This window comes from Ahaetulla prasina, chromosome 3 (assembly GCF_028640845.1).
Source record: "Ahaetulla prasina isolate Xishuangbanna chromosome 3, ASM2864084v1, whole genome shotgun sequence".
In the NCBI taxonomy this organism is placed as follows: Eukaryota; Metazoa; Chordata; class Lepidosauria; order Squamata; family Colubridae; genus Ahaetulla; species Ahaetulla prasina.
The window spans coordinates 39,504,105-39,518,848 of record NC_080541.1 but is presented as its reverse complement, the minus strand read 5'-3'; the positions used below and the strand labels follow the sequence as shown (position 1 = coordinate 39,518,848).

At 42.6% G+C, this 14,744-nt stretch overlaps 1 protein-coding gene across 3 annotated transcripts in view; it reads left to right on the top strand.

The window, feature by feature from the left end:
• Positions 1-14,744, top strand: part of ZC2HC1A (zinc finger C2HC-type containing 1A) — a 37,047-nt gene that overhangs the window by 12,335 nt on the left and 9,968 nt on the right. For all 3 annotated transcript variants that reach the window (XM_058174806.1, XM_058174808.1, XM_058174807.1), the window contains exons 3-8: positions 1,482-1,598; positions 2,715-2,856; positions 4,806-4,954; positions 6,278-6,353; positions 7,724-7,826; positions 14,370-14,480. In XM_058174806.1, the coding sequence (XP_058030789.1) occupies positions 1,482-1,598; positions 2,715-2,856; positions 4,806-4,954; positions 6,278-6,353; positions 7,724-7,826; positions 14,370-14,480 (698 nt within the window). The remainder of the gene's footprint in view (positions 1-1,481; positions 1,599-2,714; positions 2,857-4,805; positions 4,955-6,277; positions 6,354-7,723; positions 7,827-14,369; positions 14,481-14,744) is intronic.

Genomic DNA, 14,744 nt, shown 5'->3' with positions numbered 1-14,744 from the left:
CTGAATGTGATCTCAGGAGGAATGAGTGAAGAGCATTATATTCTAAGAGTAGGTACTAGTAGCAGAGTCATCCAAGGCATGAAATTATCTCAACTCCCCACCTATACAGGCAAGAGCTTGCACAGGTTCTAGCCCATAGGAAGATTCTGGAAACAAATGATCTCTTTTAGTGACAATGATGAAGGTATTTCATGTTGTACAGGAGTAAACCACTTCTGTGTTTTATCAAGAAAACCACAAGGACAGACAAGACAGAGTGGTTGTTGATATAGTGCCAGATGCTGGGCTTCTTGGGTCAGATGACACTATACATGCTCTTGGGGAAGAGCTGAAGATATTTTGGAATAACAGTGGTGCTTAAGATGTAGCCAGATTAAAGCTTTTGAGGCATCTACGGTAGTTGCTAGTGTTGCCCTGGAGGAAAAAATATGAAGTTGCAAATAGACAGTTAAATAGAATATGAAAAGCATAAAGTGCTTTCTGCTCTGGCCATCACCTTCTAGAAAAGGGGTGTCAAACACAAGGCTCACGGAGCCTTCCTGGAAAATGTAAGGGGCTGACCCATGTCACTTTGGCCTGGTTTACCCAGTGTGGAGAGGAAACATCAGGCCAACATGGCTTTGGCCCAGTCTACCCAGTACAAGAGGAAACATGCCACACTTTGGGGAATGGCGTCAAGCTGGCCATGCCCACCCAGTTGGTCACACCCACTCAGCCGGCCACGCCCAGTGAGTGGTGTCAAGCTGGTCACGCACACCCAGTCGGCCATGCCCCCCCCCCCCGGTCAACCACAGCCCTGATGCGGCCCTCAATGAAATTGAGCCCTGTTCTAGAATATTGTCTCACTGGAGGTGAGAAGATCCTGAAAACCTGGCTGTGCCGACTGGCTTGAGGCTCCAACAGAAGCGAGCTACTTTGAGAGTAGATTATGGGGTAGAGAGAACCTCATATAAAGTAAATTAATATAATAAATATACAGGGAGTCCTTGACTTAGGACCATGTATTTAATCATAGTTTGGAGTTACAGTGGTGCTGATAAAAGTGACTTATGACCTGTCCTTAAGATTAGGACCATCGCCCTGTGCTTGCTTTTATATGATTGTGATTTGGCCACTTGACAACAGGCTCACGTTTATGACAGTTGCAGCATCCTGCAGTCATATGATTGTGGCTTAGGACCTTCCAAGCTGGCTTCTGACAAGCAAACTCAGTGCAAGAAAGCTGGATTTGTTAACAGCTATGGTGATTTGCTTAACGGTCATGGTTAAAATAGTAGTAGAATCAGGTCTGATCATATGATTCGCTTAATGACCACATTGCTTATCAACCAAAATTCTAGTCCAATTATAGTAGTAGGTTGAGGACTTCCTGTAAGCTTTATCTCTTCGGTTCTTTGCTTGTCTTTCACAAAGGGAGCTAATAATGAATTTTTAAAAATCCAAATATAAATATTCCACTTTTTAAAACTTTCATTTCACAGAAAAAGCATGCTCCCATTTGCCAAAGAACTGCTGCTAAAAAACGAAAAACATTTGACTCTAGCAGGCAGAGAGCAGAGGGAACTGATATTTCCACAGTAAAGCCTATAAAACCACGGGTAAGTACATAAATACTGAAATATAGTTATAATTTTTAAAAAACTAATATTGGTTGCAAATCCTATTCCTGTTAGATTTTTTTTTCCTATTAGATTTTAAATATGTTATGAGCTTTTAGGAACTTATTCAGAGTAGTATACTGTTTTATTTTTTCTTTGATTAAGGAACTGTTGATTATTTACAGTGTACTTCTCATATAATATTTCTTTTTTCTTGGCATTATCTTTATCATTAACTCAAAATGCTGTTTTCAAACATATTGTAAGAGTGTATATTACTAGGAATACTAGGGCTGTAGGTTAGTTTTGGAAAAAGGTAGAGGCAAATAATTTATACAGTACTTGCAAGAAAATTGAAAACACTTGATGTGTTTATTAACTTAACAGAGAAAAGTCAAGCTTGACTAGAAGGAGATTTTACCATACTATAGAAGCTATTATATGAGCTCGAGCAGGGTAATATGCTGCTAGGAGCAATGCAAGATTTTGGCATTTGATTGTCTATGATAAGATTTTTTTAAAGAAAACTGAAAAAAGCGGATAATAATATTGTGTTCTATTGAATATTGCTGCATCTCCGAAGCTTAGCTTTCTCCATAAGAAAGAAAAAGATACAAAATACATAATTCTACACTCTGTACTGATATATTTTGTTGGTGTTGGGTAGACCTATTGTTTTAAATTAATATAGTTATGTATTCCTATGTCAGCAGTTAATATAACAGTAATTACTTTTAAGTTTAATGCAGTGTCTAATTCATCTACCATATTGAAATATTGAAAACAAGAAAATAGCTCTCCTTAATGACAACAGGGAAAATGCAACAAGCGTTCAGAAAAATAGGAAGTGATTATAAGCAGATATTGTTCTTACTTGGATTTCAGCTTGCATAGAATATTAAATTTACTTTTTATTTGCCTACTTTTCTTTTATAAGTGTTATCATGGAGCTTGTCTCAAAGACTAAGTATAGTTTGGCAGATAGCCTGGTTAAAAATAATACAATATTTTTATTCAGCTAGTGTTGTTTGGGTTATTGCGTATTGTACTGAGTACAAGAGAAATCACACGTTTTATATTGTAAAACTATGTCTGCTGTCTGTGTTGTCTCCTTAGCCAGAACCTCCAAAGAAACCATCAAGCTGGAGACGAAAGCACGAGGAGCTCATAGCAGCTATAAGAGCAGCCAAAGGAGTAGATCAGGTTCTTAAAGAAGGTGGAAAATTGCCGCCACCACCACCTCCATCTTATGATCCTGGTATATAATTTGAATTTGAGATATGTATACTTATAATTTGTATAATTTGAATTTATATAATTATATAATTTATATAATTTGAATTTGAGATATATTTTCATGCAGTATTATTTTTGAATAGTTACATAGCTCTATCAATCAATCATACATGATTGTTTAGGGCAGATATCTTTATAGCTGAAATTCTCTATATTTGATTTTTTTTTATTCAGAGAGTAAGTATTTAGAAACACTGGAGGCTTTGAAAAAATTAGATTGTACCCATCATGTATGTTCTGTATATCTGTCTTCTTTATACGCAAAACTTTAATTATATACAGTATATCTTTTATGAATGACATGGACCCAGATCTGATACCATGATTCTTTTTTTTATCTTCACACAAAGCTCCATTACTGAATCATTTCTAAATTATTATATAGGAAATATTTTTACATCAGCAGAAAAAGTGGCATGTTTATCGTAAATTACGTGACTGAGATGGTGTAGGGTTTCCTGCCTGGGCAGGGGGTTGGACTAGAAAGCCTCCAAGGTCCCTTCCAACTCTGTTGTTATGTTATGTTATTACTGTTGCCTTGATTATTTGTCAGAGGTTTCACACTAAATCTTTTTACACCTGGAGTTGGAAAGGAACCTACATTTAATAGGAAGGATTTAATTATTTGGCTTTTCTCTTGCTTTACCACACTTCCCCATTGTGACCACAAATAAGACCGTGTTCAGTCTAATTGTCCTAGGGAAAGAATTCAGACAACTGTATCATTGAATCTACTTTTTAAATTAGTTTTAAACTTCCATCAAAAAAAAAACAATACCCACCACTTGATTTTTCCCCTGACTCTTGAGCTAAAGCCAGCCATTGGCCAATACCTTTTCTTTGTCCCATACACACATGGGAGTCCTGTATTGCTGTATGAAACTAGAGTTGCTGTAAAAACTCTGGTTGCAAATTTACTGGTATCTTTCGCTCATCACACTTTGCAAGCATTTCTGTAATTGAAACAGAAGAAACAGAACTCCCAAGAACTTTTATTTTTTTCTTTGCAAACAGATAGATGGACACAGGTTGTATTAAAATATATATATGGAAAAATGTTAGCACATATGGAATAGAGGTGAAGGGCTATTTAGTTACCACTGAACTATGAAGCAGCTCAGCGGGTGGGATGTAGTTGAAATCTGTTCCTTTAAAAAGTTCTATTGATTAGATGGAAGAGAACTGATTCGTTCCCTGCTTATTCTCAGAATTTTGAAATAAGACTCAGAGATCTGGAAAGTGTGAAGGTAGACACTCATCACACTTTGCAAGCATTTCTGTAATTGAAACAGAAGAAACAGAACTCCCAAGAACTTTTATTTTTTTCTTTGCAAACAGATAGATGGACACAGGTTGTATTAAAATATATATATGGAAAAATGTTAGCACATATGGAATAGAGGTGAAGGGCTATTTAGTTACCACTGAACTATGAAGCAGCTCAGCGGGTGGGATGTAGTTGAAATCTGTTCCTTTAAAAAGTTCTATTGATTAGATGGAAGAGAACTGATTCGTTCCCTGCTTATTCTCAGAATTTTGAAATAAGACTCAGAGATCTGGAAAGTGTGAAGGTAGACAGAAATATAGTGAAGATTGTTTTTAGCTGGGTGGTTAAGAGAAAATAATGGAGTGCTCCAGTAACTTGATAATTTACATACATTCTAGTGATTGATGTACTGTATTTCCCCTCCCTCCCTGCAGAATTTATATAGTCCTATGAAATGTTCAACACACACACACACACAAACACACATTTTTGGTGGAAATAGCAGCTGTAATAAATGTTATGACATCAGGGTATTAATTCTAAGTCTGTCTTGAGAGAAAAATTGTGTTGGTTAATTGAGTGAATGAAGTAATGAATAGCCATTTGTTATATATCTGTATTGTATACATTTCTATTGAATATAGATTATATTCAGTGCCCATACTGCCAGAGGCGATTTAATGAAAGTGCAGCTGATCGACATATCAGTTTCTGCAAAGAACAAGCAGCACGTATTTCTAATAAAGGGAAAGTTGTTAGTGAAGTTAAAGGGAAGCTTCCTGCTCGAACACAGGTAAATAAATTTACTATCCATCATTTCATTCTTTTCATTTTACTGCTTTAAAAACAAACATATTTTAAAGTTAAGTCATGACTTGGGAGTTCTTGAAATTTGCCTCCAGAAGTTGTGAAGCTCTAACACTGTAAGTTTTTAAGAGATTGGACAACCATTTGTCTGAACTGGTATAGGGTTTCCTGACTGAACAGGGGGTCAGACTAGAAGATCTCCAAAGTCCCTTCTAACGTCTATTCATTCCATTCCATTCCATTCCATTCCATTATTTCTTTTGGATATTTAAGAAATGAAAACAATCTGACAAAATCTGGGAAGGAGCTAAGAAACCAGGAGTAATTAATTAATACAGTACCCATACATACTCCTTTTTATAAACCTTTATGGGAAGTTGAACATTACAAATAGGCCATTATTTTAACCTTATTTTAGCTGTTTCATTGAAGAAATAAAAAGGCAAACAAATATTAAAGTCTAATCACTTTATCTTAAATCATTTCCCAAAAGTACCATTTGCTTTGAAGTCTTTTCAGTGTCCTCTGTAATTACATAAATAATTTATCTAGAAGTAGGCTTATCTTCCATTAATTTATATAAACCCCCATTAGTTGTTATCCAAGATCATGGCTGTCATAGCATCCTTATGGTAATAGACTCCATAATTTAATCATGACAGATTTTCAGTTGCATCAATATTTATACTAACGATAAGTTTAGAGTCATTTCCATTCTTCAGAGGGGGAAGTAAGAAACAAAGATTAGCCAAGCCAAGACATATATTCCATATGTAGTCCAATACCAATTTTACTTTACGCTTCTATTACATAGAATTAATCTAGACTCAGTATGAAAGCTGAGTTCAGTGTTAGAACTCATGCTTTACATATTTATCATTATATTAATTAGGCAAGAGGGAGGGAGGAAAGGGAAGGAAGGAAGGTGTCTCCTCTTTTTTGAGATCTTGGAGAACTACTGCTACGGTGCTGAACAACCATCAGAGCCTATGACTCTCTATATGTGTTGAATATAACTCCTGGACACTGTGACCATTGGTCTGTGGTTCGATTGATGTGCTTTAGTAGCAAATAACATACTGGTTTATTCTTGTTATATTGCAATACCTCTTCGTTGGAAGTTCCTCGTTGGGAATTATCATGCTTGTTAAAAACAAAGTAACATGCTTTAACTGTAATACATAAAAAGGGTAGGTAGCTTGCCTTAAATATAGGGCACTAGAAATGTAGCACTGAATCAGCATGATTATGGAAGGTTATTTAACCAGTTAAATTACTGCCTTAATGTATATCATATTTGTTTTTTCAGTACAAGACACCAACAGTAAAGAAGATACCTTCTTCAGGGCTAACACCCCCAGCCTTATCACGCTTACCACAACTAAGTAATGGGCATGTGTGCATATGTGTGTGTGTGTGTTTCCTTTGTCTGGAATTTTGTAATTAGGCATTTTTTTGTAGCTTCCAACAGAGGGAATATAAATCTTAAAACAGATTTAGCCCAAGCTGCTAAAAGTTAGGATAGATAGTGCTAATACAGATGAACCTGTAATATGCAGAATGTGAATGAAGTTCTGATCATATGTTTGAGGTGATTATATGCCGTAATAAACATTTTAAGTTCTTCTCTGAAACCACATCTCAATAATTAAAATGACAATTTCAAGATGCTTTTTAAAAAACTGAGATGAATAATTTTGAAAGCAATTGTGCTGTTTTCAGTGTCCTGCTTCATAAGATTCCTAGGAGAAGAATGAACAAGTGAATTGAGTAGTCATTGCTATGTTAAATGTCTCGTTACCTTTCTCCCTACCTTTCTCTCTTTGCTTCTCCTGGCTTGTTAATACTATAGAAGAAAATTGTTAGCACTGGAATCTCATTTCTAGTCTTGTATAAAAGAGTAGGACAAGAGTCTTATTTTTCAATGCCATTTAAAATATTACACCTGCTGACTTAATATTGAACGAGGACAGGGTGCTGCAGCCATGCACATATACGTCCCAGAAAATAATGGAGACAGAACGTAACTGGCTGCATATCACCAGCAGGAGTGGAGATGGACCCAGCTTAGGTCAAAGCAGTGATACTGGCAGGCGTCCAGGACCCGAAAACAATTACAAAGCTTTCTGGGTTTTGCCAATTTCTACCGCCAGTTTATCCCGTTGTTTGCCCAGGTAGCTCTGCCATTAACCAATCTCCTCAAAACAAAACACCTCAGGGAAGCCCCAGGCAGGTCACCCGATACACTGGACCCTTGAGTGCCAAAAAGCATTTGAACGCCTAAAGGTCCTCTGACACCCAGATCAGGCAAAGCCGTTCATGGTGCAGGCTGACGCAAGTGACAGGACATGGCTGCAGTCCTGTTACAAAAGAACAAATCACAGTGGGGGGGAGGGATCCTATCATGGTCTGAAGTCTTAGGAGTGGCAACCAAATCCATCTAAAGATTACTGCTAAATTGTAATTCTTCATGTGAAAGAAAAAGAACAGTAAAACATCCATAGATTGAGTGAAAATACTTTTGATTAAATTACGATTAAGTTAGATCAAATTTAGCATTTTCCTGAGAATCAACTTGATTTTCTTGGCCTCACTCTCAACTTTTTGAGTTATGACTGTATTATCTGTGTTATTCTGTTGGCAATTTTTGTATTAGGCTTTGCACTGAGTTCTTAGACTGTGCATAAAGATATGGAAATGTGAAAATTCAGTCTTGTAGTGAAAGAAACAATGTTTTTCATGTTTTCATGACAAGGTTCCTCTGCAAATAAAACAGTGTCTCCAGGTGGACAAGTGGGAAGCAAAATCCAGAGTTCTCCAGCTCATAAAAATGTAATGAAAGCAAGTCCACAAATAGGGTAAGTATATTCTTAAAAGAAATCTGACAATGGGGTTCACAGGACAAGATGCTGAAAGGATGCTGAAAGTTTCTAGAACTATACTTGACCTGCTCTCATTTCCATGGAAATCTGATAATAATGTAAGCAAAGTCCAACTAGTCTGCATTCCTTGATGAGAACATTAGAGGAAATGGGGTATCAAATGTTCCTTTCAATGAATTATAGTCATGGTAGTTATGCCATTTAAGTGGCAGTGAGAATTCTGAAAGCAAAAGCAACTCAGATATGTCTTCATGACCCCATGTGGTTGCCTTAACCGCATTTTCCATATCTCAAAATATGACTTATTTATTTTATTTATTTATTTATTTAATCACATTTTTATACCGCCCTATCTCCCGAGGGACTCAGGGCGGTTTACAGCCAGATAAAAACACAGATATAAATACAAGGTAAAACACTAATTAAAAAACTTATTGAATAAGGCCGAATTTAAAATTATGATTAAAATAATAAAACCCCACTAAAAACTAAATTAAAATTAAAATCCTAGTCCAGTCCTGCGCAAATAAATAGATGTGTCTTAAGCTCACGGCGAAAGGTTCGAAGGTCGGGAAGTTGACGAAGTCCCGGGGGAAGTTCATTCCAGAGGGTGGGAGCCCCCGCAGAGAAGGCCCTTCCCCTGGGTGTCGCCAGTCGGCACTGCCTGGCGGACGGCACCCCGAGGAGTCCCTCCCTGTGAGAGTGCACGGGTCGGTGGGAGGCAGTCGGTGGCAGCAGACGGTCCCGTAGGTAACCCGGCCCTAAGCCATGGAGCGCTTTGAAGATGGTTACCAAGACCTTGAAGCGCACCCGAAAGGCCACAGGTAGCCAGTGCAGTCTGCGCAGGATAGGTGTCACACGGGAGCCACGAGGGGCTCCCTCTATCACCCGCGCAGCCACATTCTGGACTAACTGGAGCCTCCGGGTGCTCCTCAAGGGAAGCCCCATGTAGAGAGCATTGCAGTAATCCAGGCGAGATGTCACAAGAGCATGAGTGACTGTGCATAGGGCATCCCGGTCTAGAAAGGGGCGCAACTGGCGAACCAGGCGAACCTGGTAAAAAGCTCTCCTGGAGACGGCCGTCAAATGGTCTTCAAAAGACAGCCATCCATCCAGGAGAACGCCCAAGTTGCGCACCCTCTCCATTGGGGCCAATGACTCGCCCTCAACAGTCAGACGCAGCTGCAGCTGACTACCGGGGTGCCGGCATCCACAGCCACTCTGTCTTGGAGGGATTGAGCTTGAGCCTGTTTCTCCCCATCCAGACCCGTACGGCCTCCAGACACCGGGAGAGCACTTCGACAGCTTCGTTGGGGTGGCCCGGTGTGGAAAAGTACAGCTGAGTATCATCAGTGTACAGTTGGTACCTCACACCAAAACCACTGATGATCTCACCCAGCGACTTCATATAGATGTTGAACAGGAGGGGTGAAAGAATCGACCCCTGCGGCACCCCACAAGTGAGGCGCTTCGGGGTCGACCTCTGCCCTCCCGTCAACACTGTCTGCAATCGGTCAGAGAGATAGGAGGAGAACCACCGATAAACGGTGCCTCCCACTCCCAATCCCTCCAACCGGTGCAGCAAGATACCATGGTCGATGGTATCAAAAGCCGCTGAGAGGTCTAATAGGACCAAGGCAGAGGAATAACCCCTATCCCTGGCCCTCCAGAGATCATCAACCAACGTGACCAAAGCCGTCTCCATGCTGTATCTGGGCCGAAAGCCGGACTGGAACGGGTCTAGATAGACGGTTTCATCCAGGTACTGGGGTAATTGACGTGCCACCACACTCTCTACAACCTTCGCCACAAAGCGAAGGTTGGAGACCGGACGATAGTTACCTAAAACAGCTAGGTCCAGGGAAGGCTTCTTGAGGAGAGGTCTCACCACCGCCTCTTTCAAGGCGGCAGGAAAGACCCCCTCCAACAAAGAAGCATTAGTAATCCCCTGGAGCCAGCCTCGTGTCACCTCCTGCGTGGCCAGTACCAGCCAGGAGGGGCACGGGTCCAGTAAACATGTGGTGGCATTCAACCTCCCCAATAACCTGTCCATGTCCTCGGGAGCCACAGGGTCAAATTCATCCCAAACAGACTCAACAAGTCAGCTCTCCGACCTCTCACCTGGATCCATCCAATTTTGATCCAGACCATCCCGAAGCTGAATGATTTTATCGTATAGATAACCACTAAACTCCTCGGCACGTCCCTGAACGGGTCATCCCGCTCCCCCTGTTGAAGGAGAGAGTGGATCACCTGAAACAGGGCGGCCGGGCGGTTATCTGCAGACGCAATGAGGGAGGAGACGTAGCAATGTCTCGCTTCCCTCAATGCCACTAGGTAGGTCCTGTTATATGACCTAACTAGTGTCCGATCAGCCTCCGAACGACTGGATCTCCAGGAACTCTCTAGGCGTCTTCTCCAGCGTTTCATCTCCCTCAGCCCCTCGGAAAACCAAGGAGCTGATTGAGACCTTCGCCGGGTCAGAGGCCGCAAAGGCATGACACGGTCTAGAGCCCCAGTCGCGGCCAGTTCCCAAGCCGCGACTAGTTCTTCAGCCGTGCCGTGAGCCAGACCCTCAGGAAACGGCCCAAGCTCCGTCCGGAACCTCTCCGGGTCCATTAGGCGCCTGGGACGGAACCAACGTATTGGTCCCGTCTCCCTGCGGTGTTGAGTGGTGGTCAGAAAGTCTAGACGAAGGAGAGAGTGATCTGACCATGACAAAGGTTCAATGACTAAATCTCTCAAGTCCAGATCCTTCAACCACTGTCCAGAGATAAAGATCAAGTCCAGCATGCCACCCCCAATGTGAGTAGGGCCATCGACTACTTGAGTCAGGTCCAAGGCCGTCATGGAAGCCATGAACTCCCGAGCTGCTGTCGATGACATGCCGGTCGATGGCAGGTTAAAGTCCCCCATGACCATAAGTCTGGGGGTCTCAACCGCCACTCCTGCAAGCACCTCCAGAAGCTCGGGCAGGGCTGCTGTCATGCAGCAAGGAGCCAGGTACGTGACCAGCAAGCCCATCTGACACCTATGACCCCACCTCACAAAGAGGGATTCACAGCCGGCAGTCTGAGGTACAGTGGTCTCCCTCGGCTCTAGACTCTCTTTAATAACAACCGCCACCCCCCCACCCCTACCTTGGGCCCTCGGTTGATGGAATGCTCAGAAACCCGGTGGGCACATTTCAACAAGGGGGACGCCCCCTTCTGTGCCCAACCAGGTTTCCGTAACGCCCATAAGGTCCATGGAACCCCCCTGAATAAGATCACAAATTAGGGGGGCCTTGTTGACCACGGACCGTGTGTTGCACAACATCAACCGGAGGCCTAGGCTATGAGGGTCTTGACCATCCGGGGAACGGGAGAAGTCTGTGGGATCGGGGCGCGCAATCGCCTTCAAACATCGAGCGCGCGCCCCCAATAGTCGATACGATCTCTCACTTCTGCCATATCTGCCCCTCCCACTTACCGTGCAAATAAGACCACCCTCACCAGAAGGAACGCATCGTCCCCCATAACCTTCGAACCTATGAAATGAACGCCATGAGCACACGCAGGAACTGCCCCCCCCCCACGGGTTTCCCCCAACACCCGCCCTAACCCTCCCTCCCCTTAAAAATTCCCTATCTAAAAATCCCCAGAGGCTCTTTCTCGACGCATTCTAGGACCTACCTAGTGGCAATGAGGGAGGCGAGGCGTTCTTACACCTCCACCCTCATTGCGTCGGCAGATAACCGCCCGGCCGCCCTGTTTCGGGTGACCCGCTCCCTCCTTCATCAGGAGGTGCGGGATGACCCTTTGCAGGGACGAGCCGAGGAGTTTAGTGGTTATCTATACGATAAAATCGCTCAGCTCCGGGACGGCCTGGACCGAAATTGGGATGATCCAAGCGAGGGAGAGGAGGCACGTCTTGTTGAGTCTGTTTGGGATGAGTTTGACCCTGTGGCTCCCGAGGCCGTGGACAGGTTGCTGGGGAGACTTCACGCCACGACATGTTTACTGGACCCGTGTCCTTCCTGGCTGGTACTGGCCACTCAGGAGGTGACACGAGGCTGGCTCCAGAGGATTATCAACGCTTCTCTGTTGGAAGGGGTTTTCCCTGCCGCCTTGAAAGAGGCGGTGGTGAGACTCCTCCTCAAGAAGCCCTCCCTGGACCCAGCTATTTTGGGCAATTATCGTCCAGTCTCCAACCTTCGCTTTGTTCCGAAGGTTGTAGAGAGTGCTGTGGCGCGACAGCTACCCCAATACCTGGATGAAGCCGTCTAACTAGACCCGTTCCAGTCCGGCTTCCGACCCGGATACAGCACGGAGACAGCTTTGATCGCATTGGTGGATGATCTCTGGAGGGCCAGGGACAGGGGTTACTCCTCGGCCCTGATCCTATTAGACCTCTCAGCGGCTTTTGATACCATCGACCATGGTATCTTGCTGCGCCGGTTGGGGGGATTGGGAGTGGGAGGCACCGTGTATCGGTGGTTCTCCTCCTATCTCTCCGACCGGTCGCAGACGGTGTTGATAGGGGGGCAGAGGTCGACCGCGAGGTGCCTCACTTGTGGGGTGCCGCAGGGGTCGATTCTCTCGCCCCTTCTGTTCAACATCTATATGAAGCCGTTGGGTGAGATCATCAGTGGCTTCGGGGTGAGATACCAGCTGTACGCTGATGACACCCAGCTGTACTGGGTGTACCCACCCTAATGAAGTTGTTGAAGTGCTGTCCCGGTGTTTGGAAGCCGTACGGGTCTGGATGGGGAGAAACAGGCTCAAGCTTAATCCCTCCAAGACGGAGTGGCTGTGGATGCCGGCATCCCGATTCAGTCAGCTGCAGCCGCAGCTGACTGTTGGAGGCGAGTTATTGGCCCCAAAGGATAGGGTGCGCAACTTAGGTGCCCTCCTGGATGAACGGCTGTCGTTTGAGGATCATTTGACGGCCGTCTCCAGGAGGGCCTTCCACCAGGTTCGCCTGGCCCGGCAGTTGCGCCCCTTCCTTGATCGGGATGCCTTGTGCACAGTCACTCATGCGCTCGTTACCTCTCGCTTGGATTATTGTAATGCTCTCTACATGGAGCTCCCCTTGAGGTGCACTCGGAGGCTTCAGTTAGTCCAGAATGCAGCTCCCACGTTACGCGTAGCTCCCACGTAACACCGCTCCTGCGCAGTCTGCACTGGCTACCTGTGGCCTTTCGAGTGCACTTTAAGGTTTTGGTTACGACCTTTAAAGCGCTCCATGGCTTAGGGCCTGGGTACTTACGGGACCGCCTGCTGTTACCGCATGCCTCCCACCGACCCGTACGCTCTCACAGAGAGGGACTTCTCAGGGTGCCGTCCGCCAAGCAATGTCGGCTGGCGGCCCCAGGAAGGTCCTTCTGTGGGGCTCCACACTCTGGAACGAGCTTCCCCCGGGTTTACGCCAAATACCTGACCTTCAGACCTTCCGTCGCGAACTGAAGACACATCTTTTCATTCGCGCGGGGCTGGCTTAAATTTTATCGATTTTAAATTTTTTATTAATAATTTTAAATGGGGTTTTAGTTTATTATATATTTTAAACTTTTTAGGCTAATTATAAAATAAGTTTTTTAATTTGCATTTTAAATTGTACATTGTATTGCTTGTTTTATTTTTGCCTGTACACCGCCCTGAGTCCTTTGGGAGAAGGGCGGTATAAAAATCAAAATAATAAATAAATAAATAAATAAATAAATAAATAAAAAGTAGGAAATTTTAAGAAATGAAATTCTGATCTTATATAAAAATCAGACAATAATTTGAAGATGATGATAAATAATTTGAGTTTGGATAAATTCCAGCTGTTCTGTTTTGTTATAAATTGCTGAGTGAGACAGATGATGCTTTTAATGCACAATATTTTTTTTAATCTCTCAAACATCATTTTGTGTTTTTTGAATAATTTGATACTTAATATTTTTATTCTACAGCGCAAACCCATGATAAGCAAAGGACTTGATTTACATTAAATAATATAAGAGTATGATTGTGCATTTTTGAAAAACACTAACTGTGCAATTTCATTGCAATGATATAAAATGACAATGCCAGAAAAGTGGGTAGCAATTTTACAAATTTTCTTTAGCAAACTCTTGCATTAATACTAGTAACAATTACTGTTTCTTAAATTTTATTAATTAGTGCCAAGCACTCTAAATTTTGTAAAACTCTTGATTCAATGGACAAAATCTGCTGATGAACAGGGATATATGCTGGGACCTCAGTAGCAGCTGAGAGAAGGCAAAAAGAGGGAAGGAAGGGAAGATTAGAAAAAATGGGATGGACAGGACAAGGGGATATGTTGTGCTGGAATATCCACAGCAGCTATATATTGGGAGACACTATATATTGGCATAATTAGGCATATCTTTGGACTATGCTGTGCTGGAATTTGATGAAGGAAAATGGATGCATCTAATCAAGGCTTGCCATACTTGTTAGGTTTAGGATAAACCTAAATACTGGATAATATTAATTCTGCATAATTCATTTAATAATAATATACTTTAAGGGGGCCCATGAAACCATGGATGGGAGCATCTACTAATATGACACGAAGCACCGGTCCGGGTATGATGGCAAACAAAAGAAAAGCATTTGGTACTGAAACTTATTCAGCCAGGTAAATTATATTTGCATCTTTTGACTTTAATTAAGATGAAGTAATTTCCAGATGAAAGAAAAGGATAAAAATGTGAAAATACAGAGAAAGGCATAAAGGGTTGTTTTTTTGTTTGTTTAAAAAAATCAATGAAATTGAACCATTTCTCAGTGAAATGTATCTTGCACTATGCAAGTAAAAAATTCTAATCTAATTCACATAATGTGGAACTTGACTTAAACTTGTCAATTTTTTCTGAAAGTCGTTATTTTTTTCTCCCCACAG